This window comes from Micromesistius poutassou (genome assembly GCF_964030765.1).
Source record: "Micromesistius poutassou genome assembly, chromosome: 16".
NCBI lineage: Eukaryota > Metazoa > Chordata > Actinopteri > Gadiformes > Gadidae > Micromesistius > Micromesistius poutassou.
In genome coordinates this window covers 2253977-2267180 of record NC_140286.1, presented here as the reverse complement: position 1 = coordinate 2267180, position 13204 = coordinate 2253977, and the positions used below count along the sequence as shown (strand labels likewise).

General features: G+C 47.5%; 1 protein-coding gene across 2 annotated transcripts in view; it reads left to right on the top strand.

The window, feature by feature from the left end:
- The window catches only part of mib1 (MIB E3 ubiquitin protein ligase 1), a 53095-nt gene that overhangs the window by 14842 nt on the left and 25049 nt on the right, over positions 1-13204 (top strand). For both annotated transcript variants that reach the window (XM_084480627.1, XM_084480626.1), the window contains exons 10-12: positions 175-282; positions 1353-1550; positions 1952-2103. In XM_084480627.1, the coding sequence (XP_084336753.1) occupies positions 175-282; positions 1353-1550; positions 1952-2103 (458 nt within the window). The remainder of the gene's footprint in view (positions 1-174; positions 283-1352; positions 1551-1951; positions 2104-13204) is intronic.

The window sequence follows — 13204 nt, the reverse complement described above, 5'->3', positions numbered from 1 at the left end:
ACACACACACACACACACACACGTAGACTTCAAACACATACACTCCCCTAATGCGGTATGGTTCCAAGTGAACAGATAGTAGTATAGATGGAATCATGCAGCATATCACAGACAAACAGGCGCACGAGCACACACACACACACATCTCCTCACTGTTGTTTTCTCATTTTGCAGGTGAACGGGCAGTGTGCTGGACACACGGCCATGCAGGCAGCCAGTCAAAACGGTCATGTCGACGTGCTCAAGCTGTTGCTCAAGCACAACGTGGACCTGGAAGCCGAGGTCTGACTGAGACCCATTTTTTTTCTTTCGGCTTTCACCTTCACGCCTTGCTAAAAATCCTCGCCCTGCTACTACCACTACTAGTCACTAGAGCTACATTGAGATAAATCCCTTGTGCACACGCTGACTTGTTTTCGGCCCAGAAATCCGAGGGACTGTGTACAACTCCAGATTTTGAGTTGGACACAGTGCTGTACACACGTTGTACCTCTGGTTGGATACAAACGGCTTGTGTCCGTTTCTGTATTTACCCTCCCTTCGAGCGTGGACCAACCCAGGAGTCAAACCACAGCATGTTTACAGTTTGTTAGCTAACATTGCCGCTGTGAGATACTTGACCGGGATAGGATAAGAAGAAAGTCCATGCCTATTGCATACTGTTATGGGTTGTAATTAAGTCTATTCATCAATATAACACGGAAAAGGGATGCAAGAAAGATGTACAGTATATACAGTATATAAAAATAATAGTAATAGGTGGTCCTCGTGTACTCGTTTGTGTCCACACTTGTGCTCCACTGGATAGATTTTAGTAGTAGTTTTTCCTGCCCTTGACCAATGGAGAGCTAGCAGGATACACTTATTATATATATATATATATATATATATATATATATATATATATGTAACTTAAAAAATAAATATCAATGACTTTTAAATACCATAAACGGCTAGCGGTAAACGTTGCCCGACTAACCTATTTTAGTCTCCACAAAAATATGCCACAGCGACTGCTTTATTTCATACAATTTTATTTATATAGTAATTTTTCTTTAAATTTCCCCAAAATAAATATGAACATAATAATAAATGTATTCATGAGATGTCGGGGGGAAAATGACCAAGGATGTAAATGATTTTTAATTACAATTTTTTTGTAATCGTTTATGGTTTGCTTGACAAGTACTCGTTTGCACCCCTCCCGCGGAATATGGAAAACACAGAGATGAAGCCAGTATTCATGTGATCACAAATATCCTGGTCTTTAAAGAGGAACAATACAATTGCACAGGAGGGGAAATCAAGAAAAGTGTGAATCCTAAAGTCGTGCATCTTAATCTTGTGCCCAGGACAAAGACGGAGACCGCGCCGTCCATCACGCAGCCTTCGGGGACGAGGGCTCGGTCATCGAGGTCTTGCAGCGGGGCGGTGCAGACCTGAATGCCAGGAACAAGCGCAGGCAGACGCCCCTGCACATTGCTGTCAACAAGGGCCACCTCCAGGTGGTCAAAACCCTGCTGGACTTTGGCTGTCACCCCAGCCTTCAGGTATGATCTCCTCACCCATTAAAGGGGACATATAATACCACCAGGTGTGTGTGTGATTAGCCGTTACAAGCCGTTTTGAAAATCGACCTCTTCTGACATCACAAGTGGGCGTACTGTCCACCTAGATGTATGCTGGATAAATCAGTCTACCAGCCTACCCAGTGGACTGTAGCAAACGTTGCTCATCTATCCGTCATGCATCAAGGTGGACACGCCCACTTGTGATGTCAGAAGAGGCAGATTTTCAAAACGGCTTGTAATGGCTAATCACACTCACACCTGGTGGTATAATATGTAAACTTTTAAGGTCTCTGTCTCCGCTCCAACCGTACCCTCGGAAGTCGACGTTTCCCCTCGATCACTTGAGTGAGTCACGTTCTGATGGTGTTCTCCACCTGCAGGATTCGGAAGGAGACACGCCCCTGCACGACGCCATCAGCAAGAAGCGGGACGACATGCTGTCGGTGTTGCTGGAGGCCAGCGCTGACGTCACCATCACGAACAACAACGGGTTCAACGCCCTGCACCACGCCGCCCTGCGAGGGAATCCCAGGTACCACAAGAACAGCCCTGACTCGGCGGGATCTATATCTGGCACACCTAAAAATGGCTTGTGGCTACTCTTTGGAAGCAGCGTTCCTCCGGTTTAAACTACAGAGAAGTCCTAACTGCCCTGGCTATAAACGCTGCTCTGAGGCAGGCCAGCAGTTCTTTATGGCCCACTCATTTAGTTTAAGAAGAAAATCACACACCGCTAGACTGGCTAGATTAAGTGATTTCTATCTCCCGCCAGACTCAATCACACCGCCCACCCTTCTCTTCCTCATTTGACGAAAAAAATCGAATGCCCTGAAATATATATTTATACCAGAAATGGGAACGATCTATCCTACCATGTGTGAAATTCCTATACACAATGGGACAGTGGATGGCAGTGGTGAATTCAACCAGGCCCAATTAACCCAGCACTGAAACTAAATAAGTTGACGGTGCACGCAAGGGAATTCACACACACACATGCGCACACACATTACATTATAATCTCTTCTTATTAGTGTTGTTGCGGCATCCGTTTTTAAATTGTTTTAGAAAGTTTTTCCGCTGAAGCTCACATTCAACAGGGTTGGATGTTTCCCTACAGGCTATAGCATAGCATCCATGCTACAACAGCTGGTATAGATTGAAATTGAAATAATGCTACCTTTGAGATCCTCAAAGCATCTGTCAAATAGTGTTTTTCCCATGTAGTTAATAGCCCATGAAGTTCATTATTGTATCTTTTACTGTTATGGCGGATGCTGTTTTTGATTTTATTTGGCACTGCGAGCTAGCTGTGGCGAGCCTCCAGCAGCAGCCCTGGCTAACAGCAGCCCTGGCTAACAGCAGCCCTGCCTAGCTAGCAGCAGCCCTGCCTAGCAGCAGCCCTGGCTCGTCCTTGGCCATGGCTATTTCTGGTTCCACCTGGCCACCGTTCCTCCCAGCGCTGCTTGGTTTATTTTGGTCTCTGTTATAAAAGTATTAAGGATGGCCCAGTGTGTGTTTAAGGTGACGTACTTATGTGTTGTTCTAGTGTCAGGACCTGTTCTTTGTATCCGTGTCAATAGCTTTCCTCTCTCTTGCTGCGGTGGATTGACTGTGTTAGCACACATGCATGAGTGATTTCTGTATTTTGTCCCGGGCCAAGGGGACAGATATTGTCATTCTATCGTTGTTGGCACAAGGGTTGGCTCCATGACAAATGCAATCGGGTTCTTAAAGCCCTGTTGAAGCCGGCACCATCGCAGCACCGCGAGCCCCAGCACAGCGCCCGGCCTGTCGGTGGGGCCCCCTATGACCAAGCGGCTCCCTGATAGATAGCCTGTTAGACAATAATCTGGGCCGCAATCAGCCTGCTTCTGACATTCTATTTCCTACCGGGCACCCGGAAATGCATTGGAGTCATTTTTCATAGCACTGTGACATAGCATTTATATATTTTTATATATATATATTTATATATATATTTCTTACTTCTTTTTTTTTTTATTACATTTTGCCAACTGGTAATAACATGAAAGCCGGATGATAAATCCATTGGGTTACAGTTTTATATGAGGCCTAATGCTCTTGTACTGGTTGCTGGTACATCAAGGGCACAGCCGTGTTCTGGTGTTAAAAGGAGGTATGGGGCTGGTCAGCCGCAGGGGTTCCCTTGCACCTTTTTGTGTGTGACCTCACCTTCCTCTGGCTGTTATTAACTTGGAGGTGAAAAGTTATGGTTTTGGATTCACTGTTCACAAGTTGTGTGTGTGTGTGTGTGTGTTGTGCGGCTGTGTGTTTGTGTGGCTCCGCACTTCTGCCTTCACAAGGAACGAAGATGTATGTCTTCTCGTCCAATCGGGTCCATTTACTTTTATTTTACACTTGAGCTCACCCCACATCCGATATTGCAGGGAAGGTCGTCTATGCCAGGCCTCAGCCCTGGAAATCTCTCCCTGGGTTGGAGTGAAAATGCCTGTGCTGGTGGGTGTTTCGGTACCAGAGGCAGTTGTGTTGATTGAGTGTTTGCCGCAAGTCCATCTGTGGAGGCCTGTTCCTGAAAAGCCCCCCCTGGTGTCATGACGATGACTGTAACCCTCCACAACATGGAGCTGAGGCAGAGGCCTCCTGTGGATCCCTGGGAAATAACTGGCCTTATTTATCCATTAAAATGGGAGCCTCACTATTGTGTAGGACTGGGCGTCGTTAAGATTTTATTAGTGTGGTTGCAAAGCAAGCCACATTATTGTTATCATGTTTCTTTTTATAATAATTTTTTCCGCCTAATTTTCTGTAATTTTCTCCTCCTACAGTGTTGCTGGTAGAAACACCTAGCCCACTGCAAAGAATTGCAAATATATCTGTGCAGTGCACCATTCCTAAGATTTTAGAAATTGTACATACTTTTATTTTAATTAATTGGACATTTAATGTGGCAAAAACGCTAAAATTAACCACTCCAAACCTGAAGACCTGGGAGTTGTCAAATTAAATCTGCAAAGCTTGACCTAGCTAAAAAAGTTACCTCAAAGGGTCAATTTCAAATTACCACTGTTGCAGGTGCTCAGCGAGCTAGTTTTTTTAATGCAAGGCAATGGGGAAAATACATTCTAAAGGGGAAAAAAGCAGAGTTATCAAAGTTGGTACCCATACAGAAACAGCGCATCAGCAGATCTCCAAAACACCCCTTCGTCGACAGGGGGCGCTATCACTCGTGATCAAACAAAAACGATCAGCCATATTATTCAATCAATTCAAACTAGTCCGCTTCAAAGCGGCCCAGGGCTTGAAACTCGGAATATTGCACACACGACGAGTTGGCTCACACACGCATTTGCAGAAAATGCACATGAGGCGACATGTCTAGTTGATACCGCTTCTCTTTATCAGTTGCAGGTTTATTGCTTCAGTGCTTCATCAATTCTCAACGCTAATCCTATTGGATTCATTTTGTAAGACACAATGACACTTTAATAAAATGAGACTCGGCACAGTATTATTTAATCCGCAGACCAAATGTTCTCCATTTAGACACAGCAACAGCAGTGTTCTACATAAGTCACTATGACGGCCTGATGAATGGGTTGGAGCAGTCATACCCCACCTGGCCTGTCCTCCCTCCCTCTGTAGTGGCCTGGCTGCCCGGAGACAGATCATTTAACAATGGTGCAAAAAAACGTTCCCTGATGTATATTTTTTAAATTATAGTTTTCGCTAAAGAAGTAGATATTAGCTTTTAATTATGCACCAATTTGTTATCATTTGTATGGTCTAGTAAACCCGCCCCCTACACAGGAGGAGTATGAAAGTTTAGCTGTCTATAATTGCATTTCAGCTGATTTATTCTCCAAATAGAGGGTATGGCCTCCCTTGCTGGCAGGGCTTTCTGTTGCACTTGTGACTGCAAGCGTTGGTGTCATCAAATCAACTGAAATGTAACCTAAGCTCTGTCTGGAACAACTCTCAAGATGGAGGGGGCTGTGAGGATGAGGGCCGTGGCAGAGATGTTATGTTTGCAGCGTTTCCATAAGTTCCCGGTTGATGAGGTTGAGGTTGTCACCACTTATCGTTGTTTTTAAATAGAGTTACGGGGAGAGTGCTACGGGACCACAGTTCAGAACATGCCCCTTTATTCATAGCTGGTCCGATGTCTCCAATCAGGAGAATGAAAAAGCGGCCCGATAAGAGAAAATATGGCAGCTACCTCCCCGTGACCCTGTTTCCACGGCTCCACTTGATCTTCTGGAAGTGCTGAAAGTGCTGTTCATCATCCAACGCTTGTCTGCATTCGTATGTTTAGCCACCAGGCAAAGCCAGTGTTTCTACGGTTGTGTGTTTGTAAGCATGGAGGGAGCTTTCTCAGTGGCGCGTGTGTGTAAAAAAAAAAAAAAACATCCCCACCAGCAGACACTGGAGAGGACCCTAGAGGTGACGGATGAGTCTGCCCATGTTCAGACTCTGATACCGAGACAAATCAACTCCCCTCCGCCTGGGCCCGGTAATCTGGGCGCCCGGCTATACATCAACCCCCTTCATTACTCTCGCGCACGCATACGCGGTGAATTACGCCGTGTGTAAATGCAATTCCTCATAAATTAGACCTTGTTATGTTCTACAAACGCTGGTGAAGTGGGGGGGGGGTTGGGAAAGAGGAGTGAGAGAACGAATGGTCCCACGTAGTGCGGAGGCTCCTCCTCGGTCAGCCATGATGGGAATGCTGCCTGCGTGTGTTCACTGCGCCTCCCGCCTCCTGAGGGGAGCCTGGTTCATCTCCGCGTCTCTTCCCTCGGACCACTCCTGGCCAGTGGCTGCTACGACACTGTAAACAGTACGATTAATAGCCCATGACTCATAAAGGGTCTCCAAACACGCGCTGCAGTGGCTGCCTCTGCCTCGTTTCTCTTTTTTTTTTTTTACATGCTGTCCCATCCTCCACGTTTTCTACCCTCTTAAACACAGACCCCGGTCTTGTTTAACATGTCGACGTATGAGGATGGCCCCGGTCACCCATTACCGCACCTGAAGTACAGTAACCTCAGCGCATTCAGGTCCGTTGCAAATGCCAATGAGTGTTCCCACTGTAATGGTTTGCTCTGCCGGAACAAACAGGCAGCACTGTGATGGCAGCCCTCGTAACTGGGTTGATAATGAGTTGGGGAAATGGTGTTCTGGGCCTGTGGAGAGACGACTGTGTGGAAACGGGCTGAATGTTTGCGTTCTTCTGGCCCCCGTCTGCATTTCTGCTCTCCGCCATGGGTTTTTGTGGAATTAGGAGTTTATCGCCACATCCCTCTACCCCGTAACCCCTCCCTCCCGTCATGTTCAGATTAAGCTGATCTGGATGAGGTCTACTCAGTTTTGCCGCAATTGTGGTTGATTGCCCCGGTCACACTGGACATGTGGATTGTACCATGGCATAAACTGTTTATTATATTAAAAAAGTGTTTTTAGAATATTATCATTTGATATTTCAGGGATTTAGTTCAATGCTCACTGTGCCACTGTGTAATAGTATGCATGCCAAGTAAGGCTGTGTTATTAGTTTGTATTAGAAAAAAAAACATGTATTGTCAATTTTCCTACATACACAGAAAATGTGTGAATGCTGGGAACTACGTCGAGCCCTGGCTCCAGCTCATTCTAGAGAACTGCAGTATCTGCAGTCTAACCCTCGCTTTCTGGTTGTTCCTTTATTTCACTCGTCAGCTACTCGTCAGTTACTCAGTACCTGTAAAACCCCCTTCCTGCACTGTACCTCTCCCCAAGGTCAATTTGACACACGCTTAATTGTCAGCCAAATTAGACAAATTGAGAGTAGTGGGAGAGAGAGCGGGAGGGAGGGAGAGGGATGAAGACGAAACAAAAGGGCAGGGGACACTGCATGTTCTGAGTTCGGTTTGATCTGTCTGCATACACTGCGGCACTAGCTTTCTGTGTGCGTGCCGGTGTTTGTTTGTCTGTGTGTGTGTAAGCTAGAGAAAGAAGTGTGCTCCTGTGATTTGTGCATTCAGCTGCTGTCCTCTGGAGCATCTGGCTCTAATCTCCTCCTCCAGGTCCAGTCTCCGTACAGGACACTCTGGGGCAGTGTGGACCATAATGTGTGTGTGAGTGTGTGTGTGTGTGAACAACCTCCATTGTCTCGTTTCAACACTCCTAATTCTGCTTTAGATCTACTCTTTACAGTGTTATTGTACTCTAACTGTGCTATTTCGGCAATATACCTTTCCAGCTTCAACTTATCCCTCAAATCCCCCTACAGTGTAATTGACTCTTATCAGCCAGTGACAGTTAGTTATGTTGAGTTGTCTTAAGTTGCACATTCACACGCTGGCATGTGGAGGGCTGCGCGTCCTGAATTGGTGCATGCGGTAAGCATGCCTTCACTCCCCTGCTATTTTAGAGACGGTAAAGAAATGTGACGCTCGAAAAGAAAAAAGTGAGCCGTACTGAAAATGGTCTTCAGGGTGGGATTAGTTATTTTTATTTTTCTCATTTATTAAGACACAGGTTTTACATGAGACACGTGGAGGGAATCAATACAACACTCACATATGATTCAGATGGTGCCCTGCGGCGGCGCTCTGGCCGTCTTGAAGGTGGTTAGAGGGCTAATTGTAACATTTAAGAGCACTCGGCATCAGGGAGCTCCTGTAGTCATCAAAGCATAGCTACAGCTGGTTGAAGGGGACCAAATCCATTCAAGAGGTGATTTGGTTCCATTTTACCAGCTTTAGCAAAGCATTGTGGATCACACTTTCCGGGGACAGGTGCGGGAACTTGGTGGTAAAGCGTTCTAGCGATACAGCCGGGCCTATAGATAGTTGTCTTACCAGCAGTCTGCATAGAAACTCACCGTGCAAAATGAAAAAGGAGTGGCTGCATCTTTAGCCGCACTTTTCAAAACCATAGTCGACAGGCTTCACGTTTACACTCAGACAGCCCCATCCATCTTTTTTTCTGCTCACTTTCAATCTGTCTGACGTGTACTTACATATAGCATGCCACACACACACACACACACACACACACACACACACACACACACACACACACACACACACACACACACACACACACACACACACACACAGCACTCAGTCAACCTTTCAAACTTCTTACTCCCTCTGCCTTCCAGCCAATCTATTTATCCTCATTGCTATCTTGTAAGTTTAACCAGCACCCCCCACAACTTTCTAGATAGGGAGAAAAATAGTTGCCCGAGAAAAGGATAATAATAATCTGTGGCGGTGCACTTGAGTCAAATGTCCCGGAGTCATGTAGCAATTACAGGCTCTGACAGATGGGCCCTGCCATCAACATACTGCTGCCTTGGTCACTGGGATGGCCAATAGACAAACACGCACACATAGGATCACTCGCTTACACACTGCTTCTCCGCAGCGCTCCTGAAACGGTACCCTCGGGTGCTAAGTCACAACATTAATTTGGAACCGTCAATTAAGTCCCAGAGACGAGATGTTTCAGATGGCACACTATGACACTGACGGAGGGCAGAAGGCTCTGAAAAAACCCACCCCACGGTCGGAGCGCTCAGCTGCATTGCGTGGGTCTTTTTTCTTTTGTGGGCTTCTTTAATCAATGCTAAAGGTTCACTGGGAGCATTTTGCACACGGCAGTTGAAGCCTAGTCAGCTCTTACATTTATTGACTATGCTTCTTCCCAGCCCCACCCCCATTCCTCTCCTGTCCATGAGCTCTGACTGACCAACGACAGCTGAAGGATAGACTGAGCTGCTTGTAGACATGATGGAGGTCAGCACAGGGCCAGCTTGATATGGCACGCCAGGCGCAGGTCTATTTGTGACATACACTCCAACGCGCTCTCTCACACACACACACACACACACACACACACACACACACGCACACGCCCAAACCCACATGCCCCCCGACCACTTCACCACGTCAGGTGGCCAGGGCTCTGGCTTCGTTCACTGGCCATAACAGGGCAGAGAAGCGAGGAGGCGCGACAGGCGCCGAGCATTTGATAATGTCAGCATCTGCTGTGGGTGTCAATCAGACAAGCGGGTCACCGCCACTCCTGGGGCTGGGCAGGGCCGGTCAATACAAGCCATGCGCCCTGGGCCTGACAAAGCAGCGCTGATAGAGCAGGCCATACCTGAATGAATGGCATGAGAGGAGCAAGGCAGACAAACAGAGACGTGACCTGAGTGTGCCTGAAACGGGGATTAGAATGCGTAAAAACCTATTCCGAGGCAGTTTTTTGTGTTTGTGGGATATCTGTTAAAGAGACGCAATTATCTTTCTAATTAGGAGCATCTAATATATCGCACAATTGTCTTTTAGGAACGTTTCGATTTTATTTATTTTGGGTTTGGTTAATTTAAATTCGTCGAGCGACCGTTTAGTAAAAGCCTGGGCTCAGAAATGGTTTTGCTGTCTGTTAATATTTGATTCAAGGTCTGTCTGTAGTAAGCCCTCCATCTTCAACCCTTCTAAAACCCACAGTGCTCCCTCCATTTTAGTGTTCATGCATCAAATATGACTTAACTGAAGCAAAAAATGGAATACGGGACGAGTGCGCTGCAAACCCTAATTTCTGTGGTCGCCTGCTTTCATTTATTTTATCTGGTCCCTAGATGCCAGTGAAATAGAAATGCAGTTAAGAATCTCCCGTCCGCTTTACATCCTCCACATAAAATGGAATCGGTTGTGACGCCATACTCAGAATATTAATCTAATTTAAATCAAGTGTTTTGTTTTTTAAAAGAAATGAGGGAGCCCACAGGAACACTTTGTGTATATAAAGGCTTGCGGTCTCTACATTGCACAGGGTGTGACGCAGATTTTTTTTTAAGTACGCTGTGCCGGCCTCTCAGGATACGGCCACCCTCGTAGAACATTGTCTATTAGCAAACTATCCCGTCCCCCTCGAGACGTCATGTAGTTAAACAGAGATTAATAACAGTTAGGATCTTAATTAGTCTGCATTGCAGAATTTAACAATGCTAGACTAACGGATATAAATGCAAATTGTAAAAAAAAAAAAGTTAATCGGCTAATCGAATAAACCACGCTTGCTTTGTTCACGCAAAATAGATTACATTCGCAATCAAATTAGTTTTTAGTGTTTGCGCCTATATTTCACAAAGTAAACATAAGTCATTGCAAATGCCCTAGAGAACACTACTGCTTCTACCGCAGAGGGGTTAAAGGAATAGTGATCCAATTCTGAAGCTAATTCAGGCCCTGTTCATGATCCAGTGTGGGGCCGGCGAGGGAAGCAAAGGTATTAGAAAAGGTGAAAGTGCTAGATATGAATAGGCAACCCCCGCCTCCCCACACTCTCCCTCTCTCTGTGTCCCTAGTTCTGTCGCCATTATTTGCTTGAAGCGGTTGACAATTGGAAATCAGCTGACAGGCCAGAGTCGACCCTGATCCTGCATTGTCACTTCTCGACGGCCTAATCTGACCGCCATGCGGCACAGCAAAGCATTTGGCAAGCGTAGCAAACGTGAACAATGGGAGCAGGAATCGGGGGAGGCAGGGAGGGGAGTATGGGGCAGCCGATGGAGTGGGTGTGGGTAGGGGTAGGGGTGGGGGTGATGAGGGGGAGGGGGGGGGGGGGGGGTGCGGTATAGGTAACAGAGCAGCTATATGATACAGCACTGGCCAGCCGCGGCCTCAACGCCTCCACAAACTGCCTCCTCAGCAGCTCTCCACTGTTCTTTTATAAATTGCATGTAATAAATACAAAAAAAGCCAGCGTAGACGATGGCAGAGCTGCTGGCCAGCTCACCCGCCCTTTGATTCACCTAAGTAAGCAGTGTGGGCCCATTGGAAAATATTACAGTATTATTATTAGGCACGGGCAGCTCTGTCACACTGCCCCACTTGCCCAAGTTGGGGCTAAGTTTCAGCTGGTCGTATTTCAAGGGTGCTAATGCAGTAAAACCACACACTGACGAAAGAGAGGGCCGTGTTCTTAACGGCAATTTCCTAGGCCCATTGACAGGCCTTTTAGCGGGTGCAGGTGGGCGAATGAAGTCACTCAATTAATTTACATGGCTATCAGTAAATCAGGGCTCGCTGAAACACTCGATTGCTGTCTTTTTCATTTGCACCCCATGCAATTTGCGCAAGTGCTTTTGGCATTGCTCAATTGAGAGAATTTGTTTTATCGGCCAAGTCAGCCAGTTTGAGAAAGCAGTAAGTCCCCTACAGCGATTATTGCTGCAGTAAGACTGCCAGAGCCAGTATAGCTAATGTATGAGCCCTGCACCACTCACATTTTCTCTCTCTCTCTCTCTCTCTTACTCTCTCACACACACACACGCATACAGGCACATTAACAGTTTCCACAGTGCATTACACAGTCTAAGGGCAGCTCTGTCCAACATCATTTTCCATGCGTGAGGAATCGCGCCCCGCCAGGAATACATACTTCTTTACATTCCATAGCTATCATATGTTCATATGGGCACATAAAGAAGTATGTACACCAAGGAGGCAATCTCAAGACATCACATTTTCTCACCTTTCACCAACGTCAAGGAAGTTACGAGCAGAACATGTTCTCCTCCCCGTGCTTCCTTCCCAAGTATGGCAGTCTGCACCGTGAGGTGACTTTGAGCATAAATTCAGCTCAAGGCTTTCCTTTTTAGTGGCCATGTAGGGCTGAAACCACCGGTCCAACCTCTCCTTCCCCCCTCCCCCCCCCCCCCCCCCCCCCCCCACCCCCGGCGACTGATTCAGAGGTGTTGTGGTCCATACCATAACAGACTGTCCTGGTGACCCCTGCTGTCCTCCAGAGAACTGGGACAAACCATTAAAACCAGGAGGGAGAGGGGGGGGGGGGGCAATATTTAGAGCGCGGCTGCTTCTCGTTTCCACTAGTTGTGGGGTGGTCCTTTTCTTCTTCTTCTTCTTCCAAAAAAAAAGAAAAAAGACCAAAAAAAGCAAAAAAACGGCGAGGTGGCCGACCGGCGAGGTGAGACGGCAGAGGAGGACTCGCTCCGTTCTCCTCCATCGTAGTGCATCGTGTCCTTGTCCCTTTCCCCCCCCCCCCCCGCCTCCTCCTGCGTTCTCCGCCTGAACCCCCCCCTTGCCCTCGTGCGAGCACCGGGCACCGTGTCCTGGGAACGCGGGAGAACCCACCAGCCTAATGGTCCCACTGACACGCTGCTTGTTCTCACCTCTCCCCTCCCACTCCCTCTCACACTCGTTCTCCCTCCTCTCGCGTTCTCTTTTTCTCTTAATCTCCCCCCACCTACAGCTTCTCCCCTCCCTCTTTCCTTCCCTCTATCTCTAACCCCCCTCCCCTCCTCCCCTCCTCCCACCGCCTCCCCCAGCACAGCATGTACCTCCCCCTTGGCCTGTCCCTCACATCGTCTCTCTCCCGTGGCAGCGACGTCCCCAGTGGCCCGTGGGCCCGGAGCGCCTGCTGATGTTTGAAAAACGAGGGGGGGGGGGGGGGGAGGGGGGGAGATCCAAGTGGAACAGGAAGCTATTGTGAGCAGGATTTGGGCTTTAGGCGCAGGAGGCAGGCCATAGGTCACATGCAGCCGCTAATGCTCGCTCAGCACTTGTGGATTGGCCGTGGCCCCACCACTAGCTGCCACCCAATACTCCCACCCCCCCAGTCTCTCTCTGTCC